Source organism: Rana temporaria, chromosome 3 (assembly GCF_905171775.1).
Source record: "Rana temporaria chromosome 3, aRanTem1.1, whole genome shotgun sequence".
Taxonomy (NCBI): domain Eukaryota; kingdom Metazoa; phylum Chordata; class Amphibia; order Anura; family Ranidae; genus Rana; species Rana temporaria.
The window spans coordinates 132,737,281-132,754,973 of NC_053491.1; the positions used below are offsets into that span (position 1 = coordinate 132,737,281).

General features: G+C 37.4%; 1 protein-coding gene across 1 annotated transcript in view; it reads left to right on the forward strand.

The window, feature by feature from the left end:
• The window catches only part of SEMA3E (semaphorin 3E), a 185,187-nt gene that overhangs the window by 146,847 nt on the left and 20,647 nt on the right, over positions 1 to 17,693 (forward strand). The window contains exons 9-13 of the mRNA XM_040343439.1: positions 2,131 to 2,200; positions 6,225 to 6,369; positions 9,080 to 9,302; positions 12,720 to 12,811; positions 14,895 to 14,936. Coding sequence (XP_040199373.1) covers positions 2,131 to 2,200; positions 6,225 to 6,369; positions 9,080 to 9,302; positions 12,720 to 12,811; positions 14,895 to 14,936 — 572 coding nt within the window. The remainder of the gene's footprint in view (positions 1 to 2,130; positions 2,201 to 6,224; positions 6,370 to 9,079; positions 9,303 to 12,719; positions 12,812 to 14,894; positions 14,937 to 17,693) is intronic.

The window sequence follows — 17,693 nt, forward strand, 5'->3', positions numbered from 1 at the left end:
AAACTGTTATATTTTCTTAGTTTTACATGATATCTTTGAATCCATTATACATTATGCAGCATTACTACAAAGTCATACCCATGCTTGAAAATGTACTTCAAAAGCAATTGAAGGAGCAATGTTTTACAAACAGGTGTATAATAGCAGTTTTATGAGATGACTAGAGTGCTGGAAAACACTTTTCAGAACTATTAACCATAGAATTAGACATTTATATAGCAGATGCACATTTAGTGGAAATGTGTGATTTTCTGCAATTATCTTGTTCCAAGTATCTGTCCATTAGATGTCAGTTTTTTTTTTTTTTTTTTTTTTTTTTTTTCTTTAATTTTATGTATTTGTCGTGTTTGCATTTATAAATGTAATGTTCATTGTCTTTGATGGAAGTTGGTTTTATATGTAAGTGATGTTAAGCAATATACAGAAAATTAAAAAAATAAATAATTATATAAAAAAAGATGTCGGTTTTACAATCATGTAAATGTTTTGTTTACTGTGGAGATCAAATACATTTGTTGAGATTTCCACACATAGATTGCATTGGGGTAATTTAGGTGGTCATCTGGGACCTCGGACTCTAAGACGTTTAGGCTTTTTCATTTAAAGTACACCTTGTTCAATTAAGTACACCAATGTACTTGCCATTGATAGTCTTCTTCTAAAAAAGTTAGTTACCTGTTTGTGTCTGGCATCAGTAAGTTTGAGTCACAGATTAAAAACAAGATGTAAATAAATGGCAGAATTGCTTATCTCTAGATTTGCTCAATGTTAAAGCATTGAAGACAGTGCATTAGCATGATGCATATGGGGCTAGCATTCTCCAATGGAGAGTTATTTTGTATTTACTGTATTGTATTGTATATAACTGGTGCAAGAGGAGAAAAAAAGATGTTAGACTTTACTGTAGAGTTTTGCATATCTGTTTTGCTTATATGAGCTGTAAAAATAGTACTTAGGATGAAGACCAAGCACTTTCCACTGAGTCCAAAAGAACAATTATACAAACATCAATTATTGTGAAGTATTCTATAGTATCTTAATAAAGAGAAATGCCAGCTTATACAAGCCAAAAATAAAACCATATATATTGCAAGAAAATGTAGAACAATAAATCATAAGCAAATATGGGGTTCTAGATGCTTCCTTTCTTCCTGGCTTGTTTAATTGTTGACATGACTGTCCTTTGCTATCCCTACTTAGCAAGGAACCAAGGGTAGAAAGATCCTACCAAGAAACCTTTGGAATGGGAAAAACACTGCATGATGAGAATGTGCTGAAATCCTGAGACATCCTGCTAAGGCAGGATGAGGCAGTGAATTCTGGCAGGTGTAGCCCAACTTTGTGATGTGCCTGGCTAAGTCTAACCATCTGTAATGCCCCGTATACACGATCAGTTTTCCCATCTGAAAAAAGTCAGATGAGAGCTTTTGGTCGGGAATCCCGATCATGTGTATGCTCCCTCTGACATTTTCCAACGGAAAAACTGCCGGAAAAAGATAGAGAGCAGGTTCTCTATTTTCCCGACGGAAAAAATTGCTAGATGAAAAACCGTACGTCTGTATGGAATTCCGACGGGAAAAAAACATGCATGCTCGGATACAATTTGATGCATGCTCGGAAGCATTGAACTTATTTTTCTTGCCTCATCGTAGTGTTGTACGTCACCGCGTTCTTAACGCTCGAAAGTTCTTTTGTGTGACCGTTTGTATGTAAGACAAGCTTGAGCGTAATTCCGTTGGAAAAACCATCCAACTTTTTTCCGACGGGAAATCCGGTCATGTGTATGCGGCATTACCGGTGGTAGATAGACCTAAACAGATAAAAATGAGAGAGAAGGCCCACTTAGGATTAATAGTGGCATAAATTCTGTAGGAATTGGCACACTTCAACTTTCAGCTAAAGAGAGAATTGGGAACGAAGCAATGCATGCATCAGAAGAGTAATGTAAGAACCTCTAAAATTTGAACATTTTTAAAACATGGCACTATAGTGATAATATCATGTTAATCAAATAAACAGTACTGAATTAGGAGGTGTTGAGAATGGTGTTATTGTATAGAACACTGTATGTCATTGACAATGATGATCATTATTATTGTCTTAACATATACTTTTTTTTCTTGAATGCAGAGGATGTGTTCTTGGTGCAGACCAGAGATGCTAAAAACCCTGAGATATTTGCTCTTTTTAGCACCACCAGGTAAGAATTATATAATAAATATGTATAGTACAGTTTAAAAAATGTAGGTAAATAGAGTTGATGACCTGTGCAAAGGAGTGATTGCAGTAAAGTTCCTGCTATATTTGTAATGTGTTTTATAGATTTTTTGTTCAAAAATAAAGATCTGAAAAGACATACATTTTTCTTACATTTTTATATTATAATAAAAACATATAGAACCATGTTTTATTATAGACTCTTGAAGCATCCTCCCCTGGAGTGGGTATTACCCCACGAAATGCACCGGCCTTACACAGATGCTACATGCCCACACAGGGCATGTAGCATCTGTGTAAGGCCGGTGCATTTCGTGGGGTAATACCCACTCCAGGGGAGGATGCTTCAAGAGTCTATAATAAAACATAAATATAACAATGATCTAATACTTTATCCAGAGGGAGAGTTAAAGGGTCACTAAAGGATTTTTTTTTTAGCTAAATAGCTTCCTTTACCTTACTGCAGTCCTGGTTTCATGTCCTCATTGTTTGTTTTTGCTCTAATCCTCTGTTCTGAACACTTCCTCGTTGTCTGTTTCCTGATGAAAAAAGTGATGGGAGCCTTCTCTCTGTGGTCACTAATCAAGGAGGTGTGATTACTGTGTGTCTAAAACCCCTCAACACCAATGAGTTTCGTTTTACAAACCATCACTGCCCTGCTCTGTGTCTCTGTACATCACACAGCATGCAAAAACGAAACTGAAACTGTAGGTACATTATATGATTGATTTTTATCTATTTTTAATATTTTTTAAAAGGAATCAGTTAACTATTATGTCTCTATACCCTGTAAACAGTCATTTCAGCAAAAAAAATGTCCTTTACAACTCCGTTAATGGATGCAGGGGACGAATAGCATTCCTTAATACATACGTTGTCCAAATGACAATAAAAAAGGGCTCCACTTCTATGGATATAAATGAATTGTGTATAACAATGTATAACAGTGTTTGTAGTGAGAAAGATAGGACATGCCCATAACCAAATGGAGGGCAATGGAGATCAACGGAATATAAAAAAAAAATACGTAGGACCCAGAGTTGTGACCATGAAGGTTGAAAAAGAGCATTAAAGTTAGTAGTAGTGTGATATGGTATACAATCCCACAATAGCAAATATTGAACAGAAAGACCGAGTACTGAAAAACGTGAAAGGTGAAATGAAAGAAACTCACAGTAAAATGGCCTCGAAATACACAAGGCTCGGATTCAGAAACAAAAATGCATGTGTTTACAGGATAAGCTGTGCAAGGCTCAGTGCTGCCAAGTGAATGTTTTAAATACTCCCTGCGTAGCCCACGTCCCACCCAGCATCATGCAGACATGATGGTGGATTTTATACCATGATTTTATGTATGATATTTTTGATAAATTCTTTGGGCCAGATCCTCAAAAGAGATACGCAGGCGGATCTGCTGTTCCCCCTGCGTATCCCTGTTTCTATCTTTGGAACTGATCCACAGAATCAGTTTCCAAGAGATAGACAGAAGATCCGACATGTGTAAGGGACTTGCACTGCCGGATCTTAGGATGCAGTACCGCATCCGCCGCTGGGGGCATTTTGAGTCGAAATGCCGCTTCGGGTATGCAAATTAGCACTTACGGAGATCCACAAAGCTTTTCAGCTTCGTTTTTACTCCGTAAGTTTTAAGTTGCATGTGTAAAATTAGGGCTGCTTTTACAAAGTGTAAACTGTTTACACCTCGTAAAAGTAGACCCTTCTTTCCAGCGACGCTGTCTTTTTTTTTTTTTTTTCCCCGCAACTCGTTTTTTTTCCCGACGCAACTTTTTTGACCCGGCGCGATTCACAAAGCTCGGCGTAACGTAATTTCGCGATATGCACGTCGGGAAAATGATGTCACGAGCATGCGCAGTACGTCCGGCGCGGGAGCGCGCCTAATTTAAATGGGACTCGCCCCATTTGAATTGGGAACGCCTTACGCCGGCCGGATTTAAGTTACACAGCCGAAAATTTCTAGGTAAGTGCTTTGTGGATCGGGCACTTAGGTAGAAATTTTCAGCCAGTGTAACTTAAATGGGAATTTTTAAGTTACGGCGGCTGGCTGTGGATCTGGCCCTTTGTCCCAAACCTTCCTCTTTTCTTTTACCTCATATTAAAGTCAAAACATTTTTTTTTCATTTTTGATAGAGTAAGAGAGGGATATAAAAAGAATAAATCAGTGCCAATTATCTAAAAATGATGAATTAAATTAAATTATTAAGCTGCTCCTCTAATATTAAAAAATAGAATTCTTACTACGAAGTGATAAGTGAAAAAGGAGGGCGCTAGAAAGTGATTACAAAAAAACATTAATAAATATTAAATATACTAAAGTGCAAAAAATACAAATCATAAAATTCTCCCAAGTGGATAAACCAGTGATAAACAATTAGTGGTAATAAATCTTTAAAATAAAACACCAAAAAGTATTGCACACATAATATAAGTTCATTAAGAAAGTGTTTGACTCTTTCTAAGGAAAAATATACAAAAATAAATAAATGTGATTAATTTCCAAAATCCATCCACCAACAAAAAACAACATCTTGATGTAAAAGGATTATTGTGCAGACAGTGCAAACTTGTTCCTTCTCCATATGCAAGGATAAGACACCCAAAGTGCACAGAAGGGGAATGTGCTTACCAGACTCAATGGATCTTTTTGATTAGAAAAAGATCTCATGCGCTTAGCAGGGGCGTGCCTGCACACTTGGCCATAAACGGGAGATGACCTCCATTGCAGAGATGGAACATAGAATGAAAAAGCCAAAACTTCCATAGTGCAAACCATTTAATAAAATAATAAAATTACAGAACAAAAAAAAGGGCAAAAAAGGAAGAACAAAAAAGGCCATTTGGCCTTTTTTGTTCTGTCATTTTATTATTTTATTAAATGGTTTGCACTATGGAAGTTTTGGCTTTTTCAATCCATGTTCCCTCTACCTTGACAAAGGCCCTTGTACCAGCTGAAGAAAAACAGCCCCAAAGCATGATGCTGCCACCATCATGCTTCACTGTGGGTGTGGTGTTCTTTTGATGTGCAGTGTTGTTTTTGCGCCAAACATATCTTTTGGAATTATGGCCAAAAAGTTCAACCTTGGTTTCATCAGACCATAACACATTTTCACACGTGCTTTTAGGAGACTTCAGATGTGTTTTGGCAAAATTTATCTGGGCTTGGTTGTTTTTCTTTGTAAGAAAAGGCTCAGTCTTGCCACTCTACCTCATAGCCCAGAAATATGAAGAATACGGGGGATTATTGTCACATGTACCACACAGCCAGTACTTGTCAGTTATTCCTGCAGCTCTTTTAGGACTCTTGGCAGCTCCCTGGCCAGTTTTCATCTCGCCTCTTCATCAATTTTGAAGGGACATCCACTTCTTGGTAATGTCACTGTTGGGCCTTGCTTGCTTCAGCTTTGCATCGCATGCTATTGTTGAGTCTTCCATCTATCAGGACCTCCAGATCCTTTTCCAACTTTGATACCCCCAGATGTTTTCCCCCTAAAGAGTTACTTTCTTGCACATTTTTAGCTCCCAAGTGCATTACATTATATTTTTCAGTATTTAATTTCATCTACCATACCTATACCTCTATTTTAACTAGGTATTCTTGTAATGTTGTTATGTCTTGTTGAAAAATAAAAACATAGAAGAGTGATGGCAGAAAAAAAATACTAAGTGATCCATTGAGTCTTCCCCATTTTTTTATGATAGTTGTAAAGTAATTGCCCTGCTTTGCATTGTACCATCACCAAACACTGAGATTGAACTACCTCTTAATATTTTATGAACAAGTTAAACAGAATTGGTTCCAGGACAGAGCCCTGGGGCACACCGCTCACAAGTCGAGACCATTCAGAAAAATTGTATTTGTTTGATTTAATGTGATGCCTTTTGGCCTTGACCTGTTAATGTACAAAGTGATGTAAAATGTTTTTTCTCCAATGTTCTTATACTTGTACAAATATGCTTGATTTATGAATGCATTTGTTTTTGTTTTTCAGCAATATTTTTAAAGGCTATGCAGTTTGTGTTTACCATATGGCTAGTATACGTGAAGCATTTCATGGCCCGTATGCCCACAAGGAAGGACCAGAGTATCATTGGTCAATGTATGAAGGCAAAGTACCTTATCCAAGGCCTGGCTCAGTGAGTCTTTTTTTGCCATTAAAGTACAAATAAAAGCTCCTGAATGACAGACAGTGATGAATGTTTCCTCCCACTATAGTATAAGCACGCTTGAGTGGTAACTGTGTCCTGAATTCAAGGGCAGTGCAGACTGTTGCCTTTCCCATCAGAGGAAGTAGCATTAGGTGAACTTGACTGGCAGGCTCAAGAGGTATTTGTGGGACTTTCAGGAGGCAACATGGGAGGGCAAAAGAAAACTGTCAGTGCAGTAAAATTTTATAATTAAGTGCTACATCATATCTTTTTAATAGGAGGCCATAGTTCTACTTTAAGTGTTTCAAGCTTACACAAGATAATGTATTTTAAACTAAATTCACAAAAGACATGTTACCTGCCAAAAATAACTACCAGCTTTCTGCAATCATTTTATGCTATTTCTTTGTGCCTCCAGCTGAGCTAAATTATTCAGTGTGGAATGGCGTGACACATCGAACTAATGCAATGCCAAGCAGCAATCAAATTGCATGTGACTGTTAATTAAGCCATGAATTCTCACTATGGAAAAGTCTCTGTGTTGGTTGCATGGAGTTCTAAACTTGGAATTATTAATGTGATTGTTGAAGGGGATGAATATGTAATTACCCAAGTATTGATAGAACACATTGCACTAATCCTTGGTGAGGGTTCAACTTGTGGCTCCTATTATTTACAGGCATACAGTCCACACTTTTTAAATGCTTTCTATGAGTCAGCTGTCAGGTGTGTGGTGTGGATGTTTGATGATACATTGGTGAAGAACGAATTATTATTATATTTCAATTCCATATTTGATTCATAAATTAAATTTGTTTTCCAGAACTAATACTGATCTGGATTTCTGCCTACTAGTTCTTTTTAGACTTTTAACAAATACAGTTTCACAATAGAGAATGTTTCAAACTGAAAACAATGCACAAAATATTTGTGTATAGAGACAAGTGTGCTACTACACGCATTCTATACATAGCAATATACTTCTCCTGTACTTTCCCTACATTTCCCATGCATTTTTATATAAAGAATAAATGAAAAGAAAGTTACAAATCCTTTACAAAATCTGTTTAAATGACCATAACTAAAATTTTTTAACCCTGAATAGATTTAATAATTAAAAAACATACCATATTTTCAAGCGTATAAGACGACTGGGCGTATAAGACGACCCCCTAATTTTCCAGGAAAATTTTTGATTTTGGGATATACTCACTGTATAAGACTACCCCCTTCCTTCTAGTCTTTCTGGAAGCTGAGGGGGAGCCAGAACCGCTGACAGAAACAGGCTTTTTCAAATCTCACTGTGCCATTATATTACATGCCCAGACTGTGCCATTACATTACATGCCCAGACTGTGCCATTACATTACATGCCCAGACTGTGCCATTACATTACATGCCCAGACTGTGCCACTGTGCCATTACATGCCCCCACATTGCCATCACTTGCCCCTCACTTGCCTCTCACTGTGTCATCACTTGCCCCCACTGTGCCTGAACTTGTTGCCCCCCCAGTGCAATAACACTCACTTTTTTTTTGCAGCGGTGACAGTCCCCCATGCTGCGAGTGCGAGCGTGAATGATTTCAAAGCCACGCCTTCACTTCAGAGTGTTCTGTGATAGGCGGCACACAAATCTTCCCAGCAGCGCCTCTGTTCTGTTTTCCGCCTATCACGGACGTCTTCTCATCTCGTCCGAGGATGAGAAGGCATCTGTGATAGGAGGAACACAGAACAGAGGCGCTGCTGGGAAGATTTTTGTTCCTCCTATCACAGAAAACTCTGAAGAGAAGGCGCGGCTTTGAAATCATTCACGCTCGCGCTCGCAGCATGGGGGACTGTCACCGCTGGGAAAAAAAAGTGAGTACTGAGACCGTACCCGGCGTATAAGATGACCCCCGACTTTGGATGCATGTTTTTGCATCCAGAAAGTCGTCTTATACAACGGAAAATACGGTATGTATATTTACCATCTTAGAGGAGTTAATACAGAAAAATGTATGTTGCCCGTCTGAGACCTGATCTATCAATGTGTTTATAGTGAACTCCCCTGTGTCTATAATAAACAAAAATATGCTAATACCATTTGTTGTTGTTTGTACTTGTTTAATTGAGTGCCATTATATCTGAACACTACAGCCAAAATTTTCTGCAGGTGAATATTGAAATCTAGAATCATGGCCCTTCCACTATTTATTTATTTATTTATTTATGTATTTATGTATTTATGGAGGGATGAGAAGTAGGGTTCAAATATCATTTTTACTGGAACAAATACATTTTATTTATCTATGTTATTAAGAAATTGATATACAGGCATACCCTACTTTTAAGTACACAATGGAGTTTATTTACTAAAGCTGGAAAATCAGGCTCACTTCTGCATAGAAACCAATGAGCTGCTAACCTAAGCTTGTTCAATTAAACTTTAATAAAACTTTAATAAAAAAAAAACCTGGAAGCTCATTGGCTTCTCTGCAGTAGTGAACCCGATATTACACTTTCCAGTTTTAGTAAATAAACCCCATTGTGTACTTAAAAGTGGGGTTTTCCTGTACCATGTGTGTGTGAGTGTGTGTGTATTTTTACCATTTATGTTTGGCTTATGATACTCTAGTTCACAGTTGTGTTGCACATATTTGTCTTGTGGTTGATTTTTAAACAACTGGCATTGTGTTTTCTTTTTGTCCGATTTCCAGTGTGCAAGCAAGGTAAATGGAGGTCATTACGGGACTACCAAGGATTATCCAGATGAGGCTTTACGCTTTGCAAGGAGTCACCCTTTGATGTATGAAACTATTAAACCTGTCCATAAAAGGCCTATTCTTGTAAAGGTTGATGGAAAGTACAACTTAAAGCAGATTGCTGTAGACAGAGTGGAGGCAGAGGATGGTCAATATCATGTTATGTTTCTAGGAACAGGTACAAACCTTATTATACACAATGTTAATTGGTTACATTCATTTTTATGTTTTATAAAACCTGTACAATTGTCTTATTTGTAGATAACAAATACATTTCCAATAAAAATTACATGAAATAAACCAAAACCATTACATTCTTGTTTAAACTTGTGTATGAACTGAAATTATATACATTTAATCATTTACATTTTTATTAAAAAAAAAAATACATTTATTACAGGGAAAACACAGTTTACAGAGAATTATATGGCTTTATAATAAGAATTTTATGGCAGTCTGCTTGGTTTTTTGGCTGCCTGATTTAATTACCACATTAAGACATTGAGGCTGATTTGTTAAAGGGTCACTAAAGGAAATTTTTAGCTAAATAGCTTCCTTTACCTTACTGCAGTCCTGGTTTCATGTCCTCGTTGTTCGTGTTTGCTTTGATGTTGCTGTAATTCCTCTCTGTTCTGGACACTTCCTGGTTGTCTGTTTCCTGATCACCACAGTACTGGGAGATTTCTCACTGTGGTCACTAATCAAGGAGGTGTGTCTAAAACCCCTCAGCACCAATCCAGTTTCGTTTTACAAACCATCACGGCCCTCTATTGGCTCTCTGGCTCTGTACATCAGACTAAACTAAACTGTAGGTACATTATATGATTGTTTTTTATCTATTTTTAATATTTTTTTAAAAGGAATCAGGTAACTATTATGTCTCTATACCCTGTAAACAGTCATTTCAGCTAAAAATTGTTTTCCTTTAGTGACCCTTTAAAGGTGCTAAGGTTGTTGAATGTTAATAAATAACGTAAAACTGTTTTGGTTTGAATACCCAATAATGTGCTAGCAAAAATCATATTTTTTTATTGCACATAATTGGGCATCCAGACTGAACACAGGTTCTTTTTTAAATAAATTCACTTTATAAAGTGAACATACATTTTGCAAGATGAACGCCCTCTGCATTTTTAGTAAATCAGTCACACTGTTTCTTTTCTAGGGGAGGAATGTGTTCCTCCTCTGGGTCTTTAAGAGGTGGTGCTTTTCAAGTATAGTCACCACATCAGCTGTTACTAGCATGGTAGTAAATCAATGTTTATTAACCTCCCTGGCGGTATGATTCTTTCTGGGTTTAGGTGCTAAAAGCGGTACAATTATTTTGCATGAAAATTTGGCGTTTTATATTGTAGGCCTGTAATTCTTAGGAATAACTCACTTAAATCTGTCCAAACAAGAGTCTAGTAGACATCTCTGGTATGATAAAGTTTAAAAAAACAAATTATAAATTATAATATAATAAATAACTATAAATAATTATAACAAATAATAATTTAATTATAATAAAAAAAAAGTGATTATAATTTATTATCACTGTTTTCTAGCTGCTCTAAAATCACTTTTGACATACAGGGACACTTTTGGTTGCTATGGACAATCTACAGTTTCCAGGCAGAAATAACAGTTTGTATTATATATAAGTACATGTAGGGCACTGGGCAGAACACTAGGGACAACGGAGGTGTGTATTTTTTACATACAGTACTGTAATCTATAAGATTACAGTATACTGTATGTATTGTGTTTTTTTTTACATTTTTGAATTTGACGCCGTTCTCTGCCCCCCGTGCGTCATACTGTCGCAGGTAATGGAGATCGGCGGCACATGGGCACTGTGAATCGAGCGAGGAGGACACTGCTCGCTCACACAGCGCGGTGGCATTGCAGGATCCAGGGACAAGGTAAGTAAACACTGCCTGTGGATGCTGTGAGACGAGCCCGAGTCTGGCTCGGGGTTACCGATCGCAACACAAAAATGTAACCCCAAGCCAGACTCGGGAATACCGCCAGGGGGGTTAAAGCCAGACAGTAGCCAAAAACGTGCTGGTTTTAAGTTCAACCAATCATTCCCTCTGCATCATACATAAACAAGATGTACACATTTAAAATTGACATTAGGTCTGCCATTATGTGGTACCTCTCTGTTATGTTATATATCACAAATATTACTACTATGAGCTGAGAAAATTAAGTTCAATGCTTCGAGCATGCATTGAATTGTTTCCGAGCATGCGTTGGAATTTTGCATGTCGGAAGTGCTACAGACAATCGTATTTTCCGAAAGGAATCTTTTCCGTCAGAAAATTTGAGAACCAGCTCTCAATCTTTTGTTGGCAGAAATTCTGACGGCAAAAGTCAGATGGAGCATACACACGGTCGGAATTTCCATTCAAAAGCTCACATCGGACTTTTTCTGTAGGAATTTCCGACCATATGTACTGGGAATTGGAGGTTTATAACCACTTTATAGGTAATAAAAGTTAAAGTCAACAGTTTACAGCTGGTCATCAACTTGGCTCTGGATTAAATTTCAGTACTATTAGCGGTAACCCCGAGCCACACTCGGGATTGCATTGTAGGATCCTGGTGCAGTATACTTACCTTGTCCCCAGGATCCTGCGATTCCCCCCCCCCCACTGTGTCCACGGGGTGTGTCCTCCGCCCGATGCCTGTGTGCCAGGCTCCGTTCCCTGCGAGCGTCACAACGCATGGGGTGGAGCCTGGCGGCAAATTTAAGAATGACAAAATTCACAATACATATAGTACACTGTAATCTTACCGATTACATTACTGTATTAAATTATTTCATATCCCATTTGTCCCTAGTGTTTTCTCCAGTGCCCTACATGCAGTTTTATTTCATATATACTGTTCTTTCTGCCTCGTAACTTGAGATTGTCCATAGCAACCAAAAAGTGTCCCTTTTATGTCAAAAGTGGTTTGAGACCAGCTAGAAAACAGTGTTAGTAAATAAAAACACTTGCAGAATTGAGCGATAGTGGGGAAATTCATTTTATTATAATTATTATATTATTATTTTTTATAATTATTTATAGTTATTATATTATAATTTATGATTTTGTATTTCAAACTTTATCATACCCAGGATGTCTACTAGACTCTTGTTTGGACAGAGTTAAGTGAGTTATTACTAAGAATTACAGGCCTAAAATATAAAACGCCAAATTTCTATGCAAAACAATTGTACCGCTTTGAGACCCAAAAATCTGACATAATCATACCGCCAGGGAGGTTAATAAAGTTGAATCATATAGGTGATCTATGATTTTAAAGTCACAACTAATCAGTTACGAGGACTATTTACAATACTTGTTAAAATGCAGTACTTAAATACATGTTTTAAATTTCATAATATCATTGTATTACAATTAAACATTTACAGTGTTTAAAAGCTTTTTTATATGAGTATTTTTTTTATCAAACACCTTTTGCTGTGCCATGATTACTGATCACAATAGATTGTAGTTGTGCAGTAGAGCAATGTGTATATGTGCCCGTAATCATGTTAAAAACATCAAACATTACTTTTATCACAACTTATGTCCCCTTTCCTCAATTTCACATGCATTAGATAATGGAATTGTTCTAAAAATTATTACCATCTACAATCAGGAAAAAGAAACTATGGAAGAAGTAATTCTTGAAGAACTTCGGATATTTAAGGTATGTTTATATTATTGAGTATCCTGCCCAGGTTCTCCATCTACGAAATGCATTATGAATGACTATTTTATGATTTAATATTGTATACTAGACAGTTAATCCTTAAAAGATCTAAAGCCAAAACTTTTTTGGAGGAAAAAATGTCAGGTTCTGTGTTTATTAACTACTTGCCGACCAGCCGCTGCAGTTATACTGCGGCAGGACGGTTCCCCTGCGCGAGAGGCCGTAGCCCTACGTTGCCTCTCGAAGCGGCCACTAGGGGGCGCGTGTGTGGCGTCCCTAATCCCGACGCGCATGCCCGGCAGGTGCGATCACCGCCGGGCACCCGCGATCGCTCGTCACGTCCTGTCAGGGGAGAAATGCCTGACCGTCTGTTCATACATTGTTCAGTCATTTCCCCTAGTGAGTCCGACCCACACTACAGTTAGAACACACCCAGGGAACATACTTAACCCCTTCCCCGCCCCCTAGTGTTAACCCCTTCCCTGCCAGTGGCATTTTTATAGTAATCCAATGCATTTTTATAGCACTGATCGCTATAAAAATGCCAATGGTCCCAAAAATGTATCAGAAGTGTCCGCCATAATGTCGCAGTACCGAAAAAAAATCGCTGATCACCGTCATTACTAGTAAAAAAAAATATTATTAAAAATGCCATAAAACGACCCCCTATTTTGTAAATGCTATAACTTTTGCGCAAACCAATCAATAAATGTTTATTGCGATTTTTTTTTACGAAAAATATGTAGAAGAATACGTATCGGCCTAAACTGAGGAAAAAAAATAGTTTTTTTATATATTTTTGGGGGATATTTATTATAGCAAAAAGTAAAAAATATTATTTTTTTTCAAAATTGTCGCTCTATTTTTGTTTATAGCGCAAAAACTAAAAACCCCAGAGGTGATCAAATACCACCAAACGAAAGCTCTATTTGTGGGAAAAAAAGGACGCCAATTTTGTTTGGGAGCCACATCGCACAACCGCGCAATTGTCAGTTAAAGCGACGCAGTGCCGAATCGCAAAAAGTGCTCTGGTCTTTGACCAGCAATATGGTCTGGGGGTTAAGTGGTTAAACACTAACAAAGATGTGCTCCAAATCTAAGAATAAAAGGAATACATTAAAACAATTACAGAACCCCTTAGTTGCTGCATAAATATCACATGTGATATAAGAAAATAAATACAAAAAATAACTAAAAAATCTAATATTATAATTGATTATGCAAAGATCTTTTTTAAACCAAATATCTTTGTGCAACCTGATATTGCAAAACAATGCATATAAAGTGCAAACATAAATCACGTGCTGACAGCGTCCTTCAGTTAAAACCATTTCTGTGAAGCAGAAGAAGCGGAAGAATATAAAGGGCAGTCTGATCATTCATTGATGTGTCCTTTTACAGAAGAAAATGTCTACTCTTTTACCACAATCAAATGACATTTTTTTGTTTACAAACTTTTTAAAGTGTTACAAGTTATGTATCAATTTACTTATAAAGATTAATGCGCAAATACCGTGCGAGATAAAAAATTGCAATGACCGCCACTTGTAGTGCAAGGTGGATTTGCCTTTAGTAAATAACCCCCAAAGTTTTTATAACACAAATTTTATATGACAAAACTGAGATAACCAAAAGGTTTTATTGTTTTAAAGTAGGGTAATTTAAAAACATATGTCAGAGGTGTGCCAACGTTAGCTAAATTAAAATTTTACTTTAGAATTTACTTTAGAATTTTTTCGTTTGGTGAGGTAAAAATCTCCATAAAAAGTGCTCCATAAAGGCAGGCAACAACTTCATCCTTTAAATGCTTAGCTATGAAAAAAGTAACACGTGCCTGTATCATCTTTTCATACTCTGGTTACTCACATGTGACAGATTTGCTTTATTAGGAGAATGCATTTAACACAGTGCAATCCATTCTGTTCTCCTCATACAATAGGCTGAGTTATTGTAAAAGTAGATCATTACTGTACAATCACTATATATTTGACTGGCACCTGATAAAGTACCAGTCAAACTGCTATAATTAATCCCTCTGTCACCACTGTCACTTCTATTGATCTTGTTTGTTTTTTACCAGAATCCTGAACCTATAACTTCAATGGAAATTTCAGCAAAAAGGGTATGTTTTCATAACCTGTTGTATAACACACTAAATGTATTTGAAGATAATACATTTTTAGCAAACTGTAACTTCAAATATGTATTTGTTTAATGTAAATAATTTTAAGATGAATGCAAATCTTGCCTGTATATAGAGGTTGTGTTATAAATGACTTAAACCCAATATATGAAATTGTATCTAAGGATGTAAAAGCGTACCATCTGCTTGTGTGTGCTGCTGTTTTTCTTAAAAATGTACTCTGTGGGTGTAATTACCTGGTGAATCTGCCAGTTCCCTATTCAGAGTGGCAATGCTATTGAGGGCAATCTAAAATCTTCAGCATTGAAGCTCTGACGAGATTCTTGGCAAGAATCTCTTGCCGGCCAAGTGTACAGACACTCTATTCAAAAGAACCGCCGTACTTTTGAATGGCACAAATGCGGTGACGTCATCGAGCATGCGCTCGTCACATTCAATGCCATCGCAGCCATCTTGCTACACCCTACCTATGCCTAGGAAGCTACCGCGCATGCGTCAAAGTCATTTCGAGCATGCACGGGTTTCCACGACGACAGGCAAGTATACAAATGCTCGGGTTTCTCGGCAGGCAGTTTCTCGGGAATCACAACGAGTAAATAGAGAGCAGGTTCTCTATTTTTTTTGTCAAGATTCTGGGCAGTTTTCTTGACGAAAAAACAGAAACCCTTGTACACACGCTCGGTTTACTCGGCAAGAAAGTTCTTCCAGCAGTTTTCTTGCTGGTTCTTGCCGAGAAAACCGTGCATGTGTATGAGGCCTGACACTCGGTCTGTACATGCTCTGAATTCTTTGTGAGAAAGCTGTAAACTTCTCTTTCCTCCACAGCAATCCCCCCACATGACACTCCTCCATGTCATATGGTGTATCATATGGGGTGTCATGCAGGGCGCTATTCAGGGCAGCTCAAGTATCATGACTTACAATGGATCATTTCCTCATTCATATTTACAGTAGATAGATATATCCGCCCTCCTAATCTCTATACGCCAGCCCCTAATCTCCATGCGGTGCGCTTGACACATAGAGTTCTTACAAGTTTTTTATTTTGTGAAACACATGATTGGAGCCGGAGGCTCTAATTGACTTCAAAAAGGCCCACCCACTTGTGATATTAGTGAATGTTGATTCGCTATTGTCTTCTTGCTTCTCCTCCCAGCCAATCAGGACAGAAAGACCAGATTGGCTGGGAGGAGAAGTGACCAGATTGGCCGGGAGGAGAAACCGGGGAAGCCACTGAAGCTGCTCGTGACCTGGATGGGGTAAGTGCGGGGCTTTTGGGCTTGCGAGCAGGTGAGCGGCGCTTGCAAGCAGGCAGGGGTGTGTGGTTTGTTTGCCACCCACCACAAAAAATGGATCACCAGCCGCCACTGATAGATAGGTAGAATAACGTAATATTATGCAAATGTCATTAATATATATAATCACTTTATAATCAGATTGTTGGGGCCCATGGTAAATATAGTGGGGTTGATTGACTAAAACTGGAGAATGCAAAATCTGGTGCAGCTGTGAATGGTAGCCAATCAGCTTCTAATTTTTGCTTGTTCAATTAAGCTTTGACAAACAAACCTGCAAGCCGATTGGTTTCTGTGCAGAGCTGCACTATATGTTTCCCTAAATAAACCCCAGTATGTCCACATGCACAACTTTTATTGAATTAGTTGGCTGTAATACATGATACAGCTGTTTGGCTATTTCTTTGATAACTGTATTCAAGCTGCTGTGACTAAGTATATCAGCTTGCTGAGACTTGTGGTACATCTGTTGATTCATTAAATTTATGGATGATCAACCACTTCAATATCGAGCACTTTTACCCCCTTCCTGTCCAGGCCCATTTTTAGCTTTCAACGCTGTCACAGTTTAAATGACAATTGTGCGGTCATGCAACATTTTACTTATATGAAATGTTCATCATTTTGTTCACCCAAATAGAGCTTTATTTTGCTGGTATTTGATCACCACTGTTCTTTTTTTATGTTTTGTTCTAAATAAATAAACTTCACAAATTTAGGCCAAAATGTATTCTGCTAAATTATCTGGTGAAAATAACCCAAATCAATGTACATGATTTAGTCTGTAGGAAAGTTGTAGAGTACACAAACCATGGACACCAGAAAAGTAAAAATATCCCCAAATTACTGCTTTTTGGGAAGTAGAATGTTCAAGGTATTTAATAAGAGGCATGGAGAGTTGTTTTATTTGTAATAATAATAATAATAATAATAATAATAATAATAATATTTGTTTAGTTGTAATTTTTTGTCACAATTTTTTGAAAATAATTTTACTGGATGAAACTGATTCTTGTTTGTTTTGTTGTGATTAGATGTGATTGGTCACATTTAATCAAATGGTAGAGATGGAATGTTACTGGCCCTGTCTGTACCATGTGATCACTGTCACCAATCACAGCAAGCAACACAATTGTACACAATAGATGGCATGCAAGGAAGCCATACATTGTTTACAATTGTCATGTGATCTGCTGTGGTTGGTCACAGCGATCACATGGTACTGGCAGCGGGCCGGTACACTGATCAGTCATTGGCTGTGTCCATCATTTTTCTACAGGCCGTAACTATGTTACTTAAGCGCTATACTACTACTATACTAAATGGCTGCTATATTTATATATTGTATCTTGCAATTTATTATTATAATGAATCAGGGGCTGGATCAGTGTTTACATTGTCAAGTGATTGACTTTACAAGTAATAGAATTATAATAATCAA